Source organism: Phytophthora parasitica (assembly GCF_000247585.1).
Source record: "Phytophthora parasitica INRA-310 unplaced genomic scaffold supercont2.47, whole genome shotgun sequence".
In the NCBI taxonomy this organism is placed as follows: domain Eukaryota; phylum Oomycota; class Peronosporomycetes; order Peronosporales; family Peronosporaceae; genus Phytophthora; species Phytophthora nicotianae.
In genome coordinates, this window is record NW_008649033.1 from 271,728 (window position 1) to 295,955 (window position 24,228).

The following is a 24,228-nucleotide window of genomic DNA, read 5'->3' on the forward strand; positions in this document are numbered from 1 at the left end:
AGCTTAGATTTCGACACGCCGACACAAAGAGAAAATGCGTGGCTAGCAATCCTGCGAGAATTCGCGACCAAAGATCAATAGCCTGAACTATCAGATACAGACAACCCGACGCCAAAATATATTTTAAACATGCTACTTTTGCTCAACGTTTAGCTTACATTTCGAAGTCAGCTGGATGTTGAGCGAGGTGACATCGAGCGAGTTACGCAGTACCATGGAATTTATCCGTTGAGGGCTGTCCATGCCTAAAGGAATTCCCAGTATTATGACCTGTTCTTTTAAATACGTTTATCCATTACTCCGCATTTTGTCGCTGGATTTTAATGTTAACATGGATTTGTTAAGCCAAAAAAGTATAACAAATGTCATAGCAGAATATATACATTTTTATGATATTGCGCTACGTCTTCTTTGCGCAAACGGATGCAGCAGGATCATTGAAAGCGTCCGAAATTGCCTCTAGAGCTAAAAGAGATGCTTGTTGCTCTGACTGGATGACAACTTCAAGGCTGCCGATCTGAGCCTCAACTTGTTCAATGCGTTCTTCCAGTCCGCGACCATCCGAGCTCATCTTTTCAGTAAACTGACGCAGTACTCCAGCCTGATTGTCGTCAAATTCCCGCTTAAACTGCGTCAAGTGCATCGAGACTGCATTCACGACTGCATGCGGGTCTGGCGTCGCATTGGCCTGTGCTGTACGGATTCGATCCACGTCTGCGTACAAGCGCTGTTCACTGGCTTGTACTCTACTTGAAACCAGCTCTTCTACTTGTGACTGCATCCGAGACGTCATCGGAACAGTAGGCGAGAGCTGCGTGGGGTTAGCATTGTACGGATTCATCTGCTGTGTCAGTGCCTCCTGACGGATATGCTGAAGCTGAAGTGCAACGTCAGACTGCAACTTTGACAACTGTGCACTGCCCGCTGCTACTCGGTCTGTCAACATATCCAGACGTGCCTCTAACCGTGGCAACGCACGCTCGCAAGCCTCCACTTTAGCAGCTAACAACTGCACTTGTGATGAATTCTGTACAACAATAAAGTTAGATGTGAGCTAGTTTAATGAATCTCATTTGACGTACTCGTTCTTGTTGCTGCGTCTCCATTCGTGATAGTAATTGGCCAAGACGTAGCTCGAAATTGTGGCTCATGCACTCGATGGTCTTGCTGACGATGTACTCGACATCGACGTGCTGCATTGGAAGTGGAGCTACAGGCTCAACTCGCATCGTTGCGTTTGATACACTTGACGGCTGAATTGACTGCGCTTCTACTATAGCAGTCGGTTTTCTAAGCGTGTCGGTAGCTAAAGGATGAATAATGACCGATTCATTATGACAGGCGTACTCCGCCCGTAATTCCCGTTGCTGACCCGATAACGAAGACGAAGCTAACGTGGCGTTTAGACTGGTCTTCGTCGCTATTGACACCGCCTCAAGTTCACTACTCAGGTTCAACGTTCTCGTTGTCGAAGTTGCTTTAGGCTTAGTCGTGCTCGCTATTGCTTGAGCTCTCGCTCTTGGTAATATGTCCATGTGATCTGACTGGAAATGAAGTCGTAGACCGAGAAAATTTGTCTTAGCCACTTCTTTTAAAGCTTCACAGCCTCTTTGAAAATCCTTCTCATCTGCATCTTCATCCGTAGATATCTTATTGTCCAGATATAGCGATTGAATAGAGCATTGCTGACCCGCAGTTGCTGCTTGGAGAAAACTACGTTGTAGCAGGTCTAGACTCTCTATAGTGTTGAAGCCACATGAGCGAAGATCGAGCTCACGTAATGCACTTTTGCCTGTTTTATCACGACGTCGAAAAAGCGAGCGTACCAACTCGAGTTTGCCGTCCTCTGATAGAGGATTCCCTAGTAAACACAGGGTCTCCAACGTCGATGCGTTGCTTAGCAACAAGGCGCCAACTCCGTTCTCTATCGCGTTGCCTCGAGCACTCAAATATCGCAGTGGGAGCTGCAATAAAGAGGCAAAACCCGCAGAGGTGATTCCATTTCGAGAAATGTCCAAATGTTCCAGTATCGGTGAAGAATCCTCGTCTTTGCCTAGTACAACCGACACGGCACTATTCCGTGACGCGTTGAGTAGCTTCAATGCATCTGCGATCGCACGTACGCCACCGTCGCGGATGTTGTTGTCTGCTAATAGAAGGTGTCTTAACGATGTACAGGATTGAAGCGACTGACTCAAGATGATCCCAGCTTGTCGCGATAGCTTACAAGATGAGAGCTCCAGTGTCACCAGTGACGAAGTGAAAAGGGTCGATATAGCAATAAGCGAAGTCATCGTCACTTGCTGGCAGCTTAGACAACACATAATTAAGTGTATATAAGTCTCTCAATCCTCAAGTAATTCTCACCTTTGTACTCGAAAATGCACCAACTTGACACGATTTCGGTTCAATCGGTCTGTAGCTATAGCGAAAAATCGATCACCAGACAGCGTGCACTTTTCCAATGACAGACTCTGGCATTCAGCACTGCAGCCACTGAATAGCGAGTCTACTTGCTCCATACTCAGTTGATCCAGGTTAAAGTTGCGCAGATCCACACTCTTTACATTCGTGACGGGAGTTGTCAGCGCGTCCAACACAATTTGATCGTTCTACAAGACATACAGTAAGCATTTCATAGTGAACACAGCTCCAAGAGATTGTTACCTTTGTTCGCACGACGCATGCTGGAGCGTCTATAGTCCCTGGCACTGGCTGCAAACCATTCTCTCTCTCCGACACAAGAGCTCGAGCGTCCATCGCTTCCACCATGTCTTACTACCAGTAGCTTACCTAGAATAATCCCAAATCTATTATTTCGCACTAACCGACAGTTGTTATTATTTAACCTCAGATTAGTGCAACCAGATCATGTTTGAGCTACGATCGGCCGTTTAGCTTCTCCTTGGAGAACGCTAGTCGGTCCACATAGAGTTGATACTTCTCCTTCGCCAGCTGCTCTTTCTCCGCTACAATACTCTGCTCCAGGACACTTAGCTGCTTCATCTTGAGCTCCATCTGCCTCAACTGGTTCTCCAACAATTGGTTCACTAGATCTCGAACGGGTCCGTTATCCGTCTCCTCCGCCACCTTCTGCGCTCGTGTGGCCAGTAACGCAACTGTCGTCGCATTCGCAGCTTCTTCAGTGACTGCGATCATCTCCTTCGACACTGACGCATCCTTCTTGCCCTCTACAGTCGAGTCGGTTGCAGTAGACACGTCCGCCATAGCCACATCTTCTGACTTAATAGACGCGATTCCTGCCGCCTCAGCACTGCTAGCTACTGCATCCACTGCAGCTTCCAGTGACGTACTGGAGGCATCAGTTTTCGACGCTGTCTCGATTTTAACAGCGCTAGACTTAGCTGGCATCGTATGCAGCCTTTTAATGGCTCCGATCGCCGCATGGGCCGCAGCTTTGGCCACCAACGGGTCCACTTGTTCCACTAGAGCTGCCAAGTCCAACACGGGCGCATTCAGAGCCTCCCCAGCGGTAAAAGGCCTTAAAGACTGGATAGAGTTTCCCAGTTCTTGACTCTGGTTAAGCATCGGCATCTCCAAGAAATGCAACAAACACTCGTCCGCCGTCTTGGTGCCCACTTTGGACGCGACAAAGTTCCAGTCGCAGCTTCCTTCGTCCTCATTCTCCGAGCTCTTAACCCTGTTAGCTCTGGTGCTGCTTACAGCCTCCAGTAACAGATTGGTCTCTTCTTGCGTCCATTTGGCTGCAGCTGAGAGGTTCTTTGCCACTGTGGGCATCAGTATAAAGTCTGAGGAGTCGTAACCCTCCGGAAATGCTCCTCGAATGTAACATTCCTCGCAGATGCCACTGCCTGGTCTCAAGGCAAAGCCTCCGACCGTCACTTCCTTGCCTTCACCTGCTTTCCCATTGGCTCCAGTAGTCATAGACGTCGCATTGTTAGCATTGGACGCTCCGTTGCTTGTGAACTTCTTCTTGGCTTCAGTAGTGAGCTCGAAGAACGAATCCTCCGGTCCTCTCGCAGTGCCACAAGCCTCACAAGCCAGAGGCGTGTCCATCCGACGAGCATTCTCCTTTTTAGCAGCTACCAGCATGGCTACAGGTCCCAATTCGTCACTATTAGCAGTGGTTTGGGCGGTTTTAAGGGCGTAATTGGAGTGGATGGAGGGGGGCATGGCATGCGGCGGTACGTGGAAGTTTATGAGCCCCCAGTGGGTCAGGAACTCGTGTACCCTCAGGATGGAACACGCGTCGCCCGCTAAGTTGCGACGACAGGCTGTAGCTGTCAAGTACACGCCCGGTTGTTGACGATAGGCGTGCACCATGTAGTTGCGGTATTTGAGGTAGATCTCGGCCGTTTTCGAGGCGTTGTCGGCGAAAAACTCGGGTAACATGCGCTTCTCGATGGGGTTGATCTTGTCCATGGCAAACCAGGTGCTACAACGTGGCACAGCGACGGCCTTGGCCCCTTCGGAATCGTCGTGGTCGGTCTGAGGATCATTGTCGGTGGATTGCGCGGTTTCTACTACCGTGGGAGGAGTGTGAACGGCGGCACTAGGTGCGGGGGGCGAAGAGGACGCTGTAGGGGCCGAAGTGGCGGATGGCGCAGCAATAGCGGCCGAGCTGGACGCACTGGTGTCGAGCGGAGTCGCCATGGTCAACTGGTTACGACGAAGGGTATAATGTGTGGCAGACATGAAATATGTGGACCACACGAAGATTGTCAAAACCAGTATGAAAAGCATTTGTTTTTTAAATCCACTGAAAACGAAGTCGATCTAAAATTTGCCAATATTGCACTGAAGTTCATTTAGTCAGACAGTCGAGTATGAAGTGGACGCTGGTGGCGGACGTAATCGCAATTTGTTAAACTTTTAGTATCATTCTTCGATCTCTTGCAATCTCCGTAAGTGGTCAACAGCGAATGGTAAACATTAAAACATCGTTTTAGCACAAGGCATACATACTATAATCGATTTATCTCCAAGATACAAATGCTACTTATATTGCAAAACCTTCCTGTTTGTAAATTATATTATAGTGTGTGTCAGTGGGGTTAGGTTGTTAAGTCTAGGACATTGGATTGTTTAGTTTAACATTCAAGAAAACAGTGATTAGGCGGAGCTATTATTAATAATATATTAATTGGGATATTGTGCTTTGCATCATATTTGGCTTATGAAGAGCGCATCTAAAACAATACATAACCCAACGTTAAAAATAAGTTAATCATACCCGACGACAAAGCAAAACTGCAGCTACAACGCAAAACCACAGCGACAAGGCAAAGCCCGGCTACTTCTTTCCCAGCTTGTTGACCTGAACAAGTGCTTGCCTGCACACTGTCCTGCTCCTTCACGGGCCAATCGGTAAGTAACTAAGGACTATCTCATTTAGAGCGGAATGCTTTTTTCTAATTTGTTACGTGTGTGTTTGTGTGTGTGTGTGCTAATTCGCGTGTTCGGTATCACCTTACCACTACGACGAAACAGTAAACCCCAACGAGAAATAGACCGCGTCGAGACCCCTATAACGGACGCAACGACACTTAGGCCAATGTCGTAGATGTAGGTCAGCACAATCGTTCTCCAACGCATATCAATAGAAATTGTCATCTACTGGAATGTAGTTGCACGGGCTTAAGAAATACTTGGAGTGCGCGACGTTGGTTTGGCGTTTTTACTACAGCCACTCAACGGAAACACGCATAATATAACATTAACTCTTCGAGTACATGGTAATTCAACGTAAATCCGACGACTACGGTAGGTAAACCAATGTTGGATTATTTTCAAGATTTGCTAACACAACGAGTTAGGACACCGGTTAGACAGAATGTGTGCAAAGCACAATAACTATAAATACAGTAAGTCGACGATAATGAATCCTCATAAGCCACACAGTTTTAGAATCTAATCCAGCTTTATGGATGAATATTTGATAGGCCAATCGGTAAGCAAAATTCTGAAACGACTAGCCTTAAATATAGGAGCGCGTTGCAATTCAATAAGCTTGTAAAACACCGCTAACAATTCGTTAGTGTGTAGTAAGTCTTGAACACGAGTCTGCAGAGTAAACTGGCAGGGGGGTTTGTCGCTCTCGATTCCTGGTAGGTTTAAAAACTGTTGGTACTTCTCCATTCCACACGGATATAGAGTAAAACTTGAGGACACTTTATAAACCAGTGACTTCTGAATTTTTCAACGAGTCACTTTTTCATCACATAATGCCTCAACTCGTTACTTCTGTCAATCGACTATTTTTTAGGAAAGGAAAATAAGTTAAAATTATTTTCTTTTTGCTTGTTCGCAAGTCACTTGAAATCGTGCTTATGTGAGAAAAGTTCTAGTGAGTATTGTTTCTTCGGTGAGCCAAAGTGTAATACGCATTCGCAAACAGCAGTGGCGAATATATAACGTTTTGATTGCTTTCATGATGTGCCAGGTTCAACAGCAATAACGAATTACCGATGACCGATAAACGTGGCAAATCGTCATCATGGGTTTTGACCGAATCTGCTCGACCACCACTGTCGTTCATGCGTGGCCATAAGTCACACACGCTATTATAGTCCTGTGGCTCCAATTAAAGTGTGCATTTCCATAGAGTTGCAAGAGTGGTATAATAATGTTTACTGGCGTCCGCAGGAAAGTATCCGGTTCTTTCTTCGATTTTATATTCAGCGGCATCATTATGTACGGAGCGATTGCCACTATAATAAAGTGATCCATGCATACACTCCTGGCCAAATTAATCCGGCCACCCACACTTTGTACTGCAAATCAGTCAATATTTGGCATTTGGGGGTGCGCTTTTGATATGAGTTTTCTATTGCTTAGAGAAAGGAGGTGTGTGTGTTAACGATCGGGATTTCGCAGTTTGAAGGGTAGCTCCCATACAATAAACCGATTTGGGCATGTAGTCCAAACTTTCGGCCACCCTCGCCTAACCCTATCCATAGTAAAGTCAAAACAAATGTAACGAAATGATTGTACTATTGGAAAGCATGTAGACCAACCAATGTGGTGGTGGTGGCTGTGCCGCAGCGCAGTGGTTCACTTGTGTCTTCGCTCTCCACATACTACTTTCCAATTTGCAGATTAATGCCGGCTTGGCTAACCGACGAAGAGAGGGGGAGGATTCGTGGACTACAAGAAGGAGGGCTCTCAGTTAGAGCCATTGCAAGGAAGGTCAAGAGGTCCCGTGACGCAGTCCAGCGTGCCTTGGAGTCGCCACGAAGGAAACGCCGGAAACCTGGACGGAGGAATGCCATATCCGAGCGTCTCGCACGGATTCTACTGCGCAAGGCATCCAGGGGCGACTACAGCGCCGAGCAGCTCAAGGTTGAGTGTAAGTGCAAAGGATCGGCACGCACAATTCGGCGTCTCCTTTCTGGTGTAGACTGGCTAGTCTACACCAAAATGGAGAGCACCTTGCCGTTAACTGCTGTTCACAAGGCGCACCGCCTCGATTGGTCTAAAACTATGGTCGTCATGCCGCAAGAGGGCTGGCAGCGCATCATTTTTTCGGACGAAAAAAAATTCAACTTAGATGGGCCTGACGGACTCCGCAACTACTGGAGAGACATCCGACGTGATCCGAGGACTACCGTTAGACGGCAGAACGGTGGTGGATCTGTTATGGTTTGGGGAGCATTCAGTTTCAAGGGTAGGTCGAAGCTCGCTGTGTTGGTTGGGAGGCAGGCCTCAGCCCACTACATCGAGACGGTGTCTGAATTTTTGCTTCCTTTTGCGCACGCTCATTATGGCTTAGATTATATTTACCAGCAAGACAATGCCTCCATACATACCTCGAGAGAGACTGTGGACTTCTTTGATGAACAGGAGATTAGGCTGCTTGACTGGCCGGCTCGCTCGCCCGACCTGAATCCCATTGAGAATCTATGGGCGATAATGGCGCGCATAGTCTACCTGAATGGTCGACAGTATGCAAACGTAGCTGAGTTAACGATAGCTATATTAGCTGCATGGGATAGCATTGAGCAACCTACGCTGACCAAGCTAATTGACTCGATGCCTCGACGCTGCATTGAAGTCATTGAGAAGAGAGGAGATAAGACGCATTACTAGTACAATCATTTCGTTACATTTGTTTTGACTTTACTATGGAAAGGGTTAGGCGAGGGTGGCCGAAAGTTTGGACCACATGCCCAAATCGGTTTATTGTATGGGAGCTACCCTTCAAACTGCGAAATCCCGATCGTTAACACACACACCTTCTTTCTCTAAGCAATAGAAAACTCATATCAAAAGCGCACCCCCAAATGCCAAATATTGACTGATTTGCAGTACAAAGTGTGGGTGGCCGGATTAATTTGGCCAGGAGTGTAACGTGTGGATCAAGAATATTCTAAAGTGATTGTGTGGGGAAGACAAGACTTAACGCGATCATGTACACAGATATTTATAGAATCCTATGTTCCACTCAAACGCTGTAAGTCAAGTTGTGATATGCTTTATCCCTACATTCGATACTGTCGTTATGGACTACCGGGAAGGAGGAAGCCGACCAGTTCGTAGCGATGACGCTACGCCTACTTGGGAGTCGGCGACTTTCATGACCCCGTACAAGTAGCCGCTGAGGGTAAACTCGCGGAACTCAGTTTCGTATCGAGAGTTTTATCCAGGGTCTGAAGTTCGGGATAGGTATGCTCTTCGCCACTATGCACGTTTGTTGTGTTGCACACAGCTGTACCATTGGTCAGCTAAAACCTTTTTAAAAATAAGGTAAAAATTGTTTTCTAAAACTTTTCAAATCGAAGGTGATTCGGCTCGAGAGATCGATCCGGCAATAAGCTCAGTACTACAGCCAGCAATGCGCTCATTTAAAAATCGCCAGCAACTAACACACTTCAGCGCTCTCCAACACCAAAACGAACCTCCGACCTGTAGTGCTGTCATCAAGACGATCGACCATGACCAAGTCCAGACCTTCAGTCAGCCGGAACCAGCCAGCAACTCGGAGAAAACTGCCGTCAAGTTCAAGCCACTGCTGCATATCTCGGACGGATGTCATCCGTACGCTGCTGTGGGGGTTTGGCATTTTCCGGAAGGGCCAACGGCGACTGCAACTACCCGGACGTAGGGGGCCAAGTTTACTCGCGATCCAATTGGTATAAGGACAAGTGGGCCATCGTCTATGCTTGGTATTTTCCAAAAGGGGCGGAGTTTGTCCTAAATCACGTTAAAGGCCACCGCCACGTCTGGTCGCATGCAATTGTGTGGACGGACAGCCCGAATCCTGATGCGTCGGTCATCCTCGGCGTATCGTTGTCAATCCCTACGGGTTACGAAAAAGAAGTTCCTCCCAAGGCAAAGTAAATTGAGGGCGAGGAGACTGTCAAGCTAGACTCGTACGTGGATTACTGGGTGGGCAACCAGTCGCTTTCGTTCACTAGGAAATGGGGGAAGACCAAGAGGGAACAACTTACCGATGAAGCACGCGATTCACTGGGTATGTTCGACTTCCAACCAGAATCATCTCAGGTTAACGTTGCCATGCCTCAAAAGGATGGTGTTTTCTTGTCGAATCTCAGGGAGACTTATCCGAAGACTGAGGGGCTTGATACTTGAAACATCAAAACAAAGCATTTGTGTTCACTGCTGCGGTGTTAGTCTTGACAGACCTGTTAACAACCTTTAGTGCGGTATCCTATTTTACTAACTTGAATTAATACATTACCATCCAACTAGAGATTGTAAAAGAATGAGTAAATCCGGTTTCATTCGCTTTTAGATCGGATGAATCGGATAGAAAAAAAGGCGAATTGTCCCCAGTTGCATCCAATTTGACATCCGAATGTGGATATACTTGATTGAATAACAGGTCTGCCAGCTACAATGATTTGATGGAATATGTGGTGCACAGAAAAGTAGGTGCTGCGTCAATACAAATTCGAAGTATTGCACTCTTATATTCACCATTTTTCTCCTAAATTCCGCAGGTATTCAATTGTTGAAGGTTTTGGAAATGAAGAATGGCGCAGCTCTGTAGCGCGTCGACCAATGTTCTCGATCGTTCGCTATACCTGCTCAAATCGATGGTACAAATCTTATATTAGTATCTTTAGTGTTCTCACTTTAAATTTAGTAAAGCCCACTTTGATCGAAGAGATTCTCACTTTGATCGGGACATGGTGTAACACAAGTAAACTTAATACAGTAGAGTTTAAGGAACGTAATCGAAAGTGGGGTAGCAGTTCTCGGAATCAATTACAGTGCTAGGGTACAGGTACTTTATGTAGTATCGATCGATGTACGGCGTGCAGGTATAATACATATTGCTAAACAAAAACACTAAAAATAAGCAATGTATTAGAGTGGTATGAATGCCGTTTTCACTGCCAGAACTGTGTTCAGATCTGTATCTTCAATAGATTTCAAACATACGATCCTCAAATCTGCGTTTTCAGGGCACCTCTGACCATACGGAAACTTAGCACGTTCTATAATAGCATCGATTCACCATCCCTCAACGATTAGAATGAAATTGTACACTTTTAAAATACTTGGCAAATAGTGTAAAGCGATAGAAATCGGACAACGTTTAGCCAAATTAAGAAAAAGTGATGAGGTGTATACTAACGGTCTTGTCTGCGTAGCTGTCTAGTGTATGCATAAGGGGTATCAAATTCCATATTTGCCGAATTAACCATTTTACTCGATATGAAACCGCTAACAGCGGCATGCAGTGATCAACGATCACGTGCGACTTACAATTTGCATGATGGGACGGTTAGGGGTAATGAACTTACATGCCCCAAATACCTTGTTGTATGGTGCTGGAAGTACATGTAAAAGACCCACCGTTCAACCATTTCATAAATCATGGCGATCTGTTGTTCTTTACTCACCAGTATTCCGTATGTTGACTCAACCTATTCTCATAGTCTAGGAGTCCGAGGCTCAGAACTTCGCCTATACATGTAGTCATTCGCCAATTTGCTGTGTTTCCGTCCTCCCCGCCACCACATCAAGCAGACTAACGGCAAGAGCCATGCAACTCGTGAAAGGTCTCATCATCGTCGCCTTCGCCACCGCGTTGTATATCTCTTCGACTACAGCCGACGACAGCGTTGACGTCAAAGAGAATACGTCCAATGTTCGTAAGCTCTACTACACTAGATTCCCGACTCCAAGCCCTGTCGCCAACCGCAAGCTCTACTACACTAAGGTCCCGACGCCGAGTCCCGCTGCCAAGGGCCGCAACTGAACGCTGTGAGCAGGTTTTGTCTGGTAATAACCCATCGTAACTTGGTGGGCAGTCAATGTGTTTCGAACAAAACTTTTGTGTGTAGCCTAAATTCGTGACGGTTTCAATTGCAGCACAATCAGTTTAATCCGTTTCCAGCCTACACTGTTTTATTGAGGAGATGTTAATTACGAGTGGTTGGAGCAACTTAACTTGAGTCCATTCTAATGCTAGCAAGGATACGAGGTGGTAGTACACACGCTGCTTCAAAATGCTCTTTAATAAGAATCACAGAAATAGTCTTGAAGGCCAACAAGAAGTAATTTCAGCTCTTGAGTTCGGTGAAACGGCGTCGCTTGGACCTGAGAGACAGCAACCACGAAGTTTTCATTGTTACCTTTTCTTAATTCAAGTCCCCTCTTCATTTAACTTTGACTGACGTAGACAACGCGGAAACCGACGTAGTAATTGGGGCCCGCCATTAGTTCGGCCTAATCAGTTTGCCGGGCTAACGAGTACACTACCATGAAATGTCGAGCGTTATTAGCCGCATTGAGTATGAGAATGCTTACCATCGCCTATCGATAAGTTCACGATGATTTATTATACCGTGGAGTTTAACACGGCTGATGGTATGTCAACCTTACTTTTAGAACAAAGGGTAATCTGTTTTTAAACTTACTTCATTACTACATGCAGATTCTCAAGTTGAAACTTCTTCTTCAGATTTTCATTATGATCAAAAGGGTTAATGGTGCTAGGCGGTTTAAGAAAAGCGCTGGACCGAAATGGTCTGGTGAAGAGTGTACGTCTCTCCAGCCGGAAGCACCAGCTTCTCGCTCACACGACCAGGCTCGATGGCTACCATGTTGATGTACTCCTCGTCACCGAAGTCGTCCATTGTCTTGGCGCGGTCAGCCCATGGGTTCCAGATGACCACATCGGTCTTGGTTGCAGAGGCGTTGTTGCTGTCGTCGATCGAGCCCTCCTTCTCGACCTCGATGGTGTAGTCAAAGTGGGCTCCCCTCATGTCAGCACGCACCTTGTTGGGGGCATTCTTGTAAATGCTGTCTGTCTGTGCCGTCAAGCCAAAGGCGTCGCGTATTTCAGTCTTGTTCGTCTTGGAGACCTTATCGAAGTATTCGAGGCCCTTCAGTTCTGAAATCCACACACCATTGTCGCGCACATCGTGAGCGTAAATGAAGTTGTGCAGTAGCGCATGGAAGTCAATTGGCTTCGTGAACGTGTTGTGGACGTGCAGCGCAGTCTCAAGCTGAGCGGAGTAGAGCTTGACCTCGTATTCGAGCTCAAAGTCAACAGGCCACATCTTGCGGGTCGAGTCGCTAGCGTTCATAGCGAATTTGGCCACGCTGGGCTTGGTCTCATCAGCAGCCGTTTCGACGCCCGACAGGGTTCAGTTAGTGATGCGGGCAAAGCCGTGACTGGGGAAGCCGGTTGCACTGCCGAAATTGGGAAAGACAACTGGAATACCACCACGAATCGGATTCACGCCGTCCAAATGCGACTGGTTGGACATGAACAGAATGTCGAGGTCCGGGTCGAATACAGTACGGAATGACTTGACGTGCGCCCCGAAAAGGAAAACCTCTGCGCTGGATCCGGTGGGGTGCGTGAGTTTCACAGTCTCCAATTCAGCATTGGAAACACCGAGCGATGCCAGCAAGGTCGACACCAGCACTGTCGACTTGAACAGGAAGGAGTATACCATTATGGCAGTGGGATAGTGTCGAAGTTGGACGTGTTTGAGAGGAGATTAATCGGTTAATGGGCATTCGTCATTGCAGCGTGGAAGTCCGCCTATGTGTTGATGGCACAGGGTAGTCCCATTAGAGCGTGTTCGCTTTGCAGCAGTAGATGGAGACGACCACGCCTTACCATCTTTTCTCGTCTCTGATTGGATTAAATGCGAAGGATGTCGACAACACAGCAGGAGAAGAATTAACTTTTTCTGTACATGTTGTCTCCACCTCCGAGAGGTGGAGAGGGAGAATTTTAGCTGGAGATAACTGAGGAGTGGCGATAAGCACATTTGATCAATGGACGACGACGATCTAGTGCTAGTTGTGTGTGCTGCTGTAGGGCACGCCATGGCATCAATTGCGAGTGATAGAGCGCCGTTTCCTCGGAGGAGTCCTTCACAAATTCTTACCGTGACGTATTTGCCTTTTGACGCAATGCTGCAATCAGCAGCCTATGCTAGCTGGTTTGAGGATAACATGCGCTGTACGAAGGAGACGTTTCTACAGCTAGGACGCTTTCTACAAGAGCATGGAGTTCGGTTTGCTAACGCGAAGGTTCGCCAACATTCTTACGAAAAGAAAATCGCCGCAGCTCTCTACTTTCTAGGATCTGCTGGCGGTTATCGTGAGGTTGGTGCCGCTATGGGGATGTCACGAAGCTATGTTAAGGAAATTACTGCAGAAGTGATTCGCGTGTTGAAGCTGGTAGCGTGTCGAGTAATTTCGTTCCCGCGTGACCGTAGCAGATGGAGTGCTATTGAAGACGCGTTTGCAATACGCCACAGCTATCCTGGCGTTGTTGGGGCCATTGACGGATCACTAATTCAGATAGAGCGCCCTGATGATTTTGATGGCTTCTATTGTCGTAAGAGTTATCCTGCGCTGAATGTTCAAGCAATCGTGACAATGGACAATTTTTTTTTGAGTGTTGAGGTGCGTCCTGGGTCGTGGTCGGACCGCAAATGCTGGCAGCACAGCACCATCGGTCGAAACCACTTCAGCATTATTCCTGCAGGAACGCATTTTATCGGTGATGCTGGCTATGCCTTATCGCCTGGATTGATGGTTCCATACTCCGATAGGGAAGAAGGTGGGTCGCTGACAGAGCGTCAGAACAAGTTCAATTTTTTTCACTCAAGTACGCGAATGGCAGTCGAAAGCACATTTGGAGTTTGGAAGGGCAGATTTCGGATTTTGCAATGTCCGCTCAACCAGGAGACGCCTCGTGAAGCAAGCGATGTAATTGTTGCTACGATAGTGCTACACAATCTGTTCATTAGCTTTCGAGATGCTGCTGTGATTCCTCGATACGTGGAGGAAGATGACGACGAGATTAATTTTGATGACACCACGTGCTCAAGCCGCCAACGAGATGTCGCTATTCCGAAGCGGAATGCCATTGCTAGCTTCCTTTGGCCGTAATAGAGCATTTATTTTGTTGGGAAATCAATCTGTTTGCTTTGCTACTATTGCGTTTATGATGCAATAGTCCAGTCACTCACGCTGCGAGGTGCTGTTGTTTGCAGCAAGCAGCTGCACCAAATTATTCAATGCCAGCGTTTGGGCATGCACTGCGTGCGTCAGCTCCTGAACAGAGCTCATCATTTCCTCGCTACTACGCGCCTGGGATCGAACTGTCTCCGTTAACTCCTTCAAGGAGCTCAAAACGTCGCTGCTTTGGCTTTCTGTGTTCTGCACCCTTGCCGCTTTAAATGCTTCAGCAATGTTGTTCAGCCCTGCCCCGATAGACATCATTCCCGCCGCTGCGTCATCGCTTCCGCGTGAGCGTTTACCACGAGATTTCCAACCACGCGATGCTCGTTGTTCGTCACGATGTTTTGCCTCTTTGCCGCACTCGACCTCTGCATCAGATCTCTCATGGAGCTGCTGGGAGCTGTCAGACGACAGGTTTTGGTATGAAGCATCGCTAGTGAAAAAAGCATCGGCATCCATGCCGTCATGGTCTTCCCACACATCACACATCGTAGCAAAGCATGGCGGCTCCTTCAATGGTTTATCGGTAGCGTTACCCGTAGCTCCTTCAGCGACACGATACGCTGTATACTGCTTGTGCATGTGCTTAAGCTGGGATCGCATAATACGTTTACATTGATGTTCAAATTGCAATTGGTCGGCAACACGTCAATAGTCGTACAGTACCTTTGACTTGCACTGCTTCGCGTCGACGATGAGCCCGCCAAGTCGCGAGGTCTCCGTTGCCACAAGCCCCCAAGCAATGGAGAGCTGCTTCGCACTCTTATTGCGATGAAAGCGGTCACGCATCGTCTCGTAGCGCACACGCAATAGCGCTTCGGCAGCCTTCGGTGTCCAGGCAAAGGTAGTGGGGGGCTCTTGCGCAGCATTTGGCCCTTCGCTAGCAGCACTACCACCAGCAGTAAGTGCTTTCCCCGCTGCATCGACACTTAAAGAGGCAACTGCACTTTGACGCTCCATGGTTTGCCGTGAGTCTGCCGGTGTAGCGGTCGGCGCCGAAGAAAGTTGGGCGAGCTGAGCAAACGTCCCAGGGTCGTAATCCCCTACGCTCAATGATACCCGGTCGTCAACTTGACGGAGATCAGCATCTTCCGACAGTTGCGAAGGAGAAAGCGGCGTGTACTGTGTCTGTGGAGCTTGCTTGCGGGCCATCATCATGAAGCTGTCTTGGTGTCTTGGTGTCTGCGAAGCCAGAGTGGTGCACGAACAATAATAGTTTGCTATTGGTTAAAATGATGTGTGGAGATGGAGCTGGAGCGAACGCAGATCAAGACGATATGTGCCTTTCTCTACTGCGATCTCCATCTAGGACACAAAGCGAACACGCTCTTAGGGAACAGTAAGCTCAGATCTCCAAATGCCATCCGTAGGATGCCCGACATCATCACAACAGATGGAACCTCCTTTAAACCGAGCCCTCTAATCGTTTATTTAGGTAGGTATCTATGTGGCGGTCTCTGATCCATGTAAAGCCTGTTAAACTAACTGAACTTTATATTTTAATAATTATGTGACCACTACAAAGGGACGCAATTGTCGCGTAACACAACACACTACATAATTACGGGGAAGTTTACCGTATACCACGACGAACATGTACCAACACCGTAAAAAAGCGGATAATTTGGTACAGAACAAGTCATTTTTGAAGATATACTTGACGTATTTATGCTTCGTAAAAACTATTGACGCATTTAGGCTTTCTAGACCGGTTACATGTTCGTCATGTTTAAGATACCATACTCCATAGACCATATTCTTGAAGTTGTGTTGTCTGACCTTTTGATGAAGGTTCTGCTCAACAGAATAGAGGATTTGACAGGAGTAGTATAGATCCCAACTTAATTGACAACGCCAGCAATATCTCCGACAGTATTAATACCAGTAAGAGGGTCCGTGGGGTCGAGCAGTAATTTGTCCTGTCAAGAGTAGTATATAGAAATTGAAATCTGAGACAGACACAGTAGTGTTTTATTGGCTGTCCTGCTCTGGAAGGCACGTGACTATGAAGAAACGATCTGAGCGCTTGTACTCAGTCGATAGAGTCATGCCATATTGCCGACCGTGCAACGAAATGTATGCAGAAACAATTGTCGAATCTGCAAAGACATCCAAAGCTGAGTTCACGAGCTACAGATAGAAACTACGGCCAGTTGGAATCGCAGAAACTATAGATTACCAGAGGACCGGAGTCAACTAGCTCAGTCCTTTGAGTCCTAGCATTAGCGTACAGCTTGCCGATATGTTAGCAGTGATACATGTTGTCGTACCCGCGGGTTGCTAAATCAGTGCCATATGCTGGTCTGTATACCCTCAACTTTCATACTTCTGCGCTACTGCTACATGGCTGAGGGAGTACACTCAAAAGATGTCTAGGAATTCGTTTAGAACTGTTTGTATGTTGATCACATAAGCGGAGTGCATTGTAGAATTTGTTTGCCAGGAAAAGTAGGGCGGGCTATACTCTTATTGGCGAGTTCTGCTATTTTAAGGTTTGCACTTGGTAGCCTCGGTCACCATTGTTGCGGGATCGAGAGCAAGCCCTACCGCTTCGTACAGCAACAGCTACCGACCCACTTCATCAAGGATTATGCGGTTGTGGCGATTATGAAGGTGTTTATGCAGCGGTGTTGCTTACGGGGCCGTTTACGCGGTTCCTAGGATGACGCGGCACAAACTCCAAGTGTACTAGAGGCCCCTAGTGCAATGCATGTAGGAGGACTAGCACAGAAGTCCTGCTTTCGTTGCTCATTAATAAATTTGCTACTTCGGCAACAATCCGGATATCGCGATAAAGTTAACTTTACGCCTCTTCCCGAAGAACTTTTGTTAACCGCCGGGCAGACCAAGACTACTCGACTAAGTACGTTTCTGTGGGCTCGGTGAATTCAACGGTGCTGAACATGGGGACACGCTACGCTCTAGACGCTGATGGGGACGTGGAGATGAGCACGCCTCAACCCGTGTATGAGTTTATCAGGGCGCCGAAACTGGCCAGTTGGGACCAGGCCTCCCTGATCGTGTGGAATCGCGAATGGGAGCAATACCTGACGAAGATCCGCCATCGCTGTAGAGTGACCGGCGAGAGCTTCGAAGGTGTCGTGGCTACGGTGAAGGGCTCGGTGGAACCGGCCGTGCTGGAAACACTAGCTACGTACGTGCTGAAGAAGCGAGTGGAGAATGTGGACGACGCGGAGATCCTGGCGCAGGTGCATAAGCGCTGCAGGTCTCTCAAGAACGACTTCATTCCGGACATCACTACGCTCTTTCGCAAGTCCTTGAAGATGGATATGGAGGTGGATGACTGTGACGCACGAGTGTTTCAGTACTTCCAGTCTTTTACAAAAATTGTGGAGGACAACGGTCTGCAGGCGCTGATTGGCGGAGGTAATGCTGCCGGCCCTGGCTACAAGGACCGAATGAAGGCTCGGTGTGCAATTCTCGTGGAGAATATTCAGCCCGCTATGCTGAAGGAGCAGATCGAGCGCCTTATCAAGTATGAGAGACGGGACTATAAGACGGACGATGCAGCCCTCTTCGACTTGATTCTGGAACATGCTCGGGTGCAGCAGAGGTTCCACGTACAAAGTGTGGAGCGAGTCGTGCCTCAGACGCGTGGACAGCAGCCACAGCAGCAAGGGAAGCGATCAGCCAAGCCTGTAAAAGCGACGCCCACTGCTGAGAAGAAGGCTCGGACTCCTCCACGTGATGGCTGTTTGGTGTGCAAGGGTGCCCATTGGTTGGATGAGTGTCCAACGGCTACGGCAGGTCAGAAGGCAGATGCTTTGTCTAAGTTGAGAGAAGCCAAGAACGCTCGAAACGAATCTGTGCGCTCAAAGGCTGTTTCGGCCACAGTACGAGCCAACATGGCAAAGATCAACAGTGTGCTGGAAATACCTTATATTCCAGACAGTGGTGCAGACCGAACGATGATTTCTCGGGTGGTTATCGCGTCGCTGCAGGCGCTCGACGTGGACCTCGACGTGAAAATGCTAAAGCGCCCAATCCAGTCTATCTGGCTGACGGAAAGCGTGTAGACTGCATCGAGGAAGCTACCGTGGCGCTGGAGCTAGTTACTGCTGCTGGACCCGTCCACATGAGAGAGGTACGGTGTCTCGTGCTGGAATATGATGTTGAGGAGCTGCTACTAGGAAACGATGCGATGAAATCGCATCGTATCGATGTCGAGAGAATGATTGAACAGCTGGCTAGCTCGAATTTGCTGGATGAAGAGAAAGATGAATTTCCTGTGGGAGATGTATTACCTGGCGAGGTTGGCAGAGACGACGCTGTGTTTGACCACCTCGTGGATGCAGCCGTCGATAATGGGCTGGAGCGTAGGTACGAGGAGCAGATGCGGGTGCTGGTACGTGACCAAGTCGACGTTTTCCGTGAGAGCCTTGGCGATGACCCTCCGGCTCTTGTAGAACCTCTAAAGGTCACGCTGATCCAAGACGCTGTTCCGTTCCGATGCAAACCTCGGAAATATGCACCACTTCAGAGTACTTTCCTCCGTGAATACACTGCTGAGTTGGAGAAGCGTGGGTTTATCAGGAAGAACAACGCTGCTAAATGGGCGTGTGCTGCAGTTCCCGTGCGCAACCTGGTTCGACTACGGAGTTTCGCATCACTATTGACTACCGACCCGTCAACATGCTCACGGTTACCATTGCCGGGACGATGCCCAACCTTGCGGTGGCCTCGTCCGCCGTTCGAGGTGCTGTATGCTTTGCCAAGTTCGACATGATAAAAGGGTTCTGGCAATTGCCCTTGGATCCGAGTAGCCAAGAGCTCATGTCATTCATGACGGAAGACGCTGTCTATACCCCGACTCGTGTACCCCAGGGTGCCGTAGACTCTGCTATTCGCTTTCAGATGCAGATGCAAGACGTTCTGGCGCCTGTGTTGCAGCGCAACGCTTTGGTCTGGGTGGACGACGTGATCATCTTCGGTAAAACTATCGATGAGTTCCTGTATGCGCTGAAGGAGTTCTTCATTATCTTGCGAAACCGACGTTTGAAGCTGAACGCTGCTAAGAGCTCTCTATTCCCGCTGGAAACCCTGTGGTGCGGTAAGCTGATCTCTGGTAGCGGGATTCGACACGATCCGGAGCGGGAGGACGCGCTGACAGCGCTCCCCCTACCTTCAACAGTGGCCGAGCTACAGTTCTTCGTTTGTGCCAGCAACTGGCTGCACGAGTCGCTGCCTGACTATTCGCGTGTTGTTGCGCCTTTGCAGGAGAAGCTGGGTGCAGAGCGGAAGCGGATCGGTAGGCGCAACAAGAATGCTCTCAATGTAGCCATCTCGTGAACGGAACATGAGACGGACAGCTACAATGCAGTGAAGGAGCTGATCAAGGCCTCAGTACCTCTGGCTTTCCCAAGCCCGACATCGGAACTGTGCGTCATGACCGACGCGTCACTTACTGGTTCGAGTATTATCATCACCGAGGTGGAGACGTGGGATCCTTCGTTTCCTGTGGAGAAGCAGCACCACCGGATGGTACTGTGCAAAGGCGGAACTTTCAAGGACTCTCAAGTGAACTGGGCGATCGTAGAAAAGGAAGCGTTTCCGATTGTCAAGGCGTGTACCGATCTCGAGTACCTACTCCAGCGTGAACGCGGGTTCAAACTGTTTTGCGATCATGCAAACCTTATCTACATCGTCGCTCCGCACGTGGAGTTGAAGAAACATGTGCGCGATCGTCTACAGCGATGGGCGATGCGACTTTGTGGCTTGCGGTTCACTATTGAACACGTAGCTGGCGAGGTAAATGTCTGGGCAGACATTATATCAAGGTGGAAAGTGCCTGTGGCGCGAGCTGCAGCGGTGCGGACTAGAGGTCAAGCCATCGCTTCAGTGCTACGCCCGCTTTCGGACGAAGACTTCACGTTTCCTGGTTTGGCAGACATCGTGAAGGCGCAGCGTGGTGCTCAATCAGCTCTCAGAGACCTTGGTGAAGAACACACAATGGTGGATGGGGTCATCATGTTGGCCAACAAGGTGTGGGTGCCCTCTTCGGCTCGTGATTTGGTGTCAAGGTTGATGGTCGTCGCTCATTGTGGATCCCAAGGTCATCGCAGTGGACATGCCGTCTACACTGTGCTGAATGACCGATTCTTCATCGTAAAGCTGCACCAGAAAGTTCAAAGGTTTGTCGGAGCATGTCTGCTCTGTAAACATGTCAAAGGTCCTCGGGTGATACCGCGGGTGTATGGTCCTACCTACACGGCGACTAGGAGGAATGAAATGCTACACTGGGACTTTCTCGCCCTTGGCGACGGATTTGGTGGAGATCGCTATGTAATGGTACTTAAGGACTCGCTGACTCACTATTGCGAGCTATTTGCATGCACCAATGCGGATTCGATTACTGCTGCAGATGCTCTTCTCTCATGGCACAAGCGTTATGGAAGTCCCGAGAAGCTCATGTCCGATCAAGGGTCTCATTTCCGAAACGAGACGGTGAATTACCTGTGCAGCCGCTTGAAGATCGAGCAACGGTTCTCTCCTGTTTACGCACCCTGGCTGAACGGCACCGTGGAGCGACTGAATCGTGACATTCTTCAAGTCCTCAGAGTGATGCTGATGGAGTACCACCTGGACCATCATGAATGGCCCTACTTACTTCCGGTAGTGCAAGCGAATTTGAACCAGACGCCAGTTCATTCGTTGGCCAGCAAGTGTCCGATGGAGCTTTTCCTGGCCCTGCCACCAGCATCGTCGTTAGATGTCATCAGCCGGGCTGAAGCCAGTGATTTGCTTACAGAGATCAACCTGGAGTGCGTGGGGGACTCGTTGGAAAAGCTTAGAGCGTCACTGTCTGCAACGCACCGTGAAGTCGTCGATGCAAAGGAGAAGAAACGCCTTTATGACATGGCAGTAGCAAAGGGTTCTACGGTCAACTTCGATATTGGGGACTATGTACTATGGTCGAGGGTTGACCAGCGACTCTCGAAGGACAAGCTCCTGGCGCAGTGGGTGGGCCCGTTTGCAGTGACGGAAGCTCGACCGCATTCGTTTGTGATTCGTCATTTACTATCGGGTGTTACATATGAAGTCCATGGCTCGCGACTTCGCTTCTACGCCGATTCGTCTCTGAATGTGACGGAAGAGATCCGTGAGTTTGTTTCGAACCAAGGTATGCTGCTCGGAGTGGACGGAATCGCAGACTTCCACTACAATCAGGCACTCTCAAGATGGGAGCTCCTGGTGAACTGGACAGGGCTACAGCCGATCGAAGCATCATGGGACCCATTGACAGGGCTGATGGCGCAGGTTCCTGACAAGGTGCGAAGCTACGCACAGACTGTGGACAACGAGGACTTCGTCAGCGCAGTCGGTCAACCTTGAGCACGATGCGTTCGGGCTTTAGGGGGTAGTGTCGCCGGATCGAGAGCAAGCCCTACCGCTTCGTACAGCAGCAGCTACCGACCCACTTCATCAAGGATTATGCGGTTGTGGCGATTATGAAGGTGTTTATGCAGCGGTGTTGCTTACGGGGCCGTTTACGCGGTTCCTAGGATGACGCGGCACAAACTCCAAGTGTACTAGAGGCCCCTAGTGCAATGCATGTAGGAGGACTAGCACAGAAGTCCTGCTTTCGTTGCTCATTAATAAATTTGCTACTTCGGCAACAATCTGGATATCGCGATAACCATCCGTTTATTCTGATCTTGTCACTAAAGGTTGAATCTATACTTCTCTTGTAAAATTCCCCACCAAGATATGTTTATGCTAGTGTTTGTATTGGATTTTTGTGTGTATACCATTGTTAAACTTTTTCTACGGTATGTAGAAAGTGATCTCTCTGTAGTATGAGATCTCAAGTACGGTACTGTACAGTGTAAATACATTTACTACCGTAAATTCGGGACAAAGCAGTGCTTTCGCCCGGGTGGATTATAACTTTAGAATCGTTCAATTAATTAAAGAATCGTCCTTAGTCCTTTAGGTTGTTGAAGGGAAACGAGATAAAATTGTTCTGTCGCCCGCCCGACTACACAGATCTTATCTCGAAACCACGCTTTATTTTTGTTCTCCCAGCATGCACTCATTATGGATAGCATCCATTTCAAAAATGGATATAATTGGAGTGACCTCCTGGTTGAATACATGAAAATGAACTATCCCCACAAATTGGACGCATCCGCGACTTAAAAAAATATATACCAAAACATGCATTCTGGTCGTGTTCGCGCTGCCACGATAATAAAAAAAAATCATTTCCAAAATACATTATCAAGGGAAAACAAGGTCGTGTACAAGACGAAGCATGATACATATTTGAAAGTGGTTTCCTTGCGGCCAATCAAATCAAACTTTCTAACGTGACTTTCAACCAATCATGTCAAACCTGCAAGTACCAACCAAACCTTCCTGCTTTTTGGGGAAGAAAATGGGGCAAAATGGGGCAGGTAGGTTTGGCTGCTGAAACCTACCTTCTATCCGCGACAACCCCTAATATAGAAATAAACTAAATATAGAAAAGTGTCGGCACAAAGCTTCTTTAAAACAAAAGTAATTAAAATTGCTAACTATCGCTTGCTCGCTGCATAAATAAAAGGTTATTTTTCATTTTTCTGTCGAAAAAGTCATCAATTTCTGACAAGTTTTCAACAAGTGGAGGTATCAACCTCTGAGCTCAATTAGTGGCATCGCTTTACTTATAGCTCGTGTCCGCCGTGCTGCGATGTGTACGTTGGAGGGATTAGAGTTCTGCGATATCTTACACTTATTTTGGATGAATGGTGGAAACCAAACAAAGGCGCATGTTGAAACATGACTAGATGACATAGTAGAGAGGTTTCGCAACTTTCCCATTGCTGTTCCCACATGAAAGGTTAAATTCTAGCAGGTGCAAATCAGTGATAGACTTCAAATCTGTGGGAGCATACCTTGTTCCAGTGTATTCCTCCACATGTCTGACTGTTCCACTCCCACACACTGAAACCTCCGGAACTGCATTTGACAATTGCAAGAGTTTGTATTGGAGGAGGAATGGGGAGCTTTGCAAAAACTCTTTATTATATGTTTTATGCAATTGCTTAAGCTACCTCGCAAAAAAAAAATCATATCATCAACTAGTTTTAGAACTGTTCAGCTAAACAATGTGGTATGTGATAAACGGCAGTTCTCCATCTCTCTTTCTTCTGTTTGGTAAATAAAGGAAATGCGTGCCAAATCGTTGACATCTCTAGCATACATCATGTTTTCCTCCTTGACGATGGAAATGACTTCAGAATTTCAAAAGGGTGTCAATTATATAAGCTTACATGTATGGGTACTCGCGTACGCACCAAATCTAAAATATAGTCAAGAGCTTACACTTTCAAGTGGTTAGTGATGAGGCAATGAGCGATACGGATACTGTAATACCCTAAAAAAAAAGTTTAATGCGGGATACCAGCGTAGTCAGTGATGGCAATAGAAAATTCTTTCCATAAAAGGTTCAAACATTTTTTGATTTCAAATTCTTTCAACGAACGTTTGAACATTAAAACGAAGCAAAACCCTTTCTAATCGAATAGAAATGCGTTGGAGCAACTACAGCAGCAACGCTAATAGTAGCCTCGTTCAGGTTGAAGCTTACTTTCCCACTCTTGCTTTAAGAATGGACAATTGGACCTGAAGGAAGCAAGCGCAGATGGAGGATGCACAGGTGATGCTCCGGACGCCGGGGTCCCTGTCGACGCTGTCTTTGTTGATCCGCAAGTGCCCAACGAATTACTTGGCCGGAGGTTTGCCGCTTGCTTCTGTCCTCCTGCACGACGTACTTTGGTT

At 47.8% G+C, this 24,228-nt stretch overlaps 8 protein-coding genes across 8 annotated transcripts; 3 read left to right on the forward strand and 5 right to left on the reverse strand.

Moving 5' to 3' along the window:
- Positions 1-400: 400 nt before the first annotated feature.
- On the reverse strand, positions 401-2,772 carry PPTG_15367 (hypothetical protein; the record flags this gene model as incomplete). The annotated part of the gene is made up of 4 exons (XM_008912424.1): positions 401-1,027; positions 1,083-2,310; positions 2,368-2,612; positions 2,668-2,772. The coding sequence occupies 4 exons, from the start codon at positions 2,770-2,772 to the stop codon at positions 401-403; spliced, it is 2,205 nt and encodes a 734-aa protein (XP_008910672.1).
- Positions 2,773-2,880: 108 nt separating this feature from the next.
- PPTG_15368 (hypothetical protein) lies at positions 2,881-4,635 on the reverse strand (the record flags this gene model as incomplete). The annotated part of the gene is made up of 1 exon (XM_008912425.1): positions 2,881-4,635. The coding sequence occupies one exon, from the start codon at positions 4,633-4,635 to the stop codon at positions 2,881-2,883; it is 1,755 nt and encodes a 584-aa protein (XP_008910673.1).
- A 2,766-nt stretch (positions 4,636-7,401) lies between these two features.
- Positions 7,402-9,714, forward strand: PPTG_23679 (hypothetical protein; the record flags this gene model as incomplete). The annotated part of the gene is made up of 4 exons (XM_008912426.1): positions 7,402-7,648; positions 8,290-8,332; positions 8,857-9,034; positions 9,706-9,714. The coding sequence occupies 4 exons, from the start codon at positions 7,402-7,404 to the stop codon at positions 9,712-9,714; spliced, it is 477 nt and encodes a 158-aa protein (XP_008910674.1).
- Positions 9,715-10,996: 1,282 nt separating this feature from the next.
- PPTG_23680 (hypothetical protein) lies at positions 10,997-11,212 on the forward strand (the record flags this gene model as incomplete). Its single annotated transcript, XM_008912427.1, has 1 exon — positions 10,997-11,212. One exon carries the CDS (start codon positions 10,997-10,999, stop codon positions 11,210-11,212), a length of 216 nt encoding a protein of 71 aa, XP_008910675.1.
- A 745-nt stretch (positions 11,213-11,957) lies between these two features.
- On the reverse strand, positions 11,958-12,545 carry PPTG_15369 (hypothetical protein; the record flags this gene model as incomplete). Its single annotated transcript, XM_008912428.1, has 1 exon — positions 11,958-12,545. The coding sequence occupies one exon, from the start codon at positions 12,543-12,545 to the stop codon at positions 11,958-11,960; it is 588 nt and encodes a 195-aa protein (XP_008910676.1).
- A 60-nt stretch (positions 12,546-12,605) lies between these two features.
- PPTG_15370 (hypothetical protein) lies at positions 12,606-12,920 on the reverse strand (the record flags this gene model as incomplete). The annotated part of the gene is made up of 1 exon (XM_008912429.1): positions 12,606-12,920. One exon carries the CDS (start codon positions 12,918-12,920, stop codon positions 12,606-12,608), a length of 315 nt encoding a protein of 104 aa, XP_008910677.1.
- Positions 12,921-13,386: 466 nt separating this feature from the next.
- On the forward strand, positions 13,387-14,373 carry PPTG_23681 (hypothetical protein; the record flags this gene model as incomplete). The annotated part of the gene is made up of 1 exon (XM_008912430.1): positions 13,387-14,373. The coding sequence occupies one exon, from the start codon at positions 13,387-13,389 to the stop codon at positions 14,371-14,373; it is 987 nt and encodes a 328-aa protein (XP_008910678.1).
- Positions 14,374-14,445: 72 nt separating this feature from the next.
- PPTG_15371 (hypothetical protein) lies at positions 14,446-15,603 on the reverse strand (the record flags this gene model as incomplete). Its single annotated transcript, XM_008912431.1, has 2 exons — positions 14,446-15,036; positions 15,112-15,603. 2 exons carry the CDS (start codon positions 15,601-15,603, stop codon positions 14,446-14,448), a joined length of 1,083 nt encoding a protein of 360 aa, XP_008910679.1.
- Between the last annotated feature and the right edge of the window lie 8,625 nt (positions 15,604-24,228).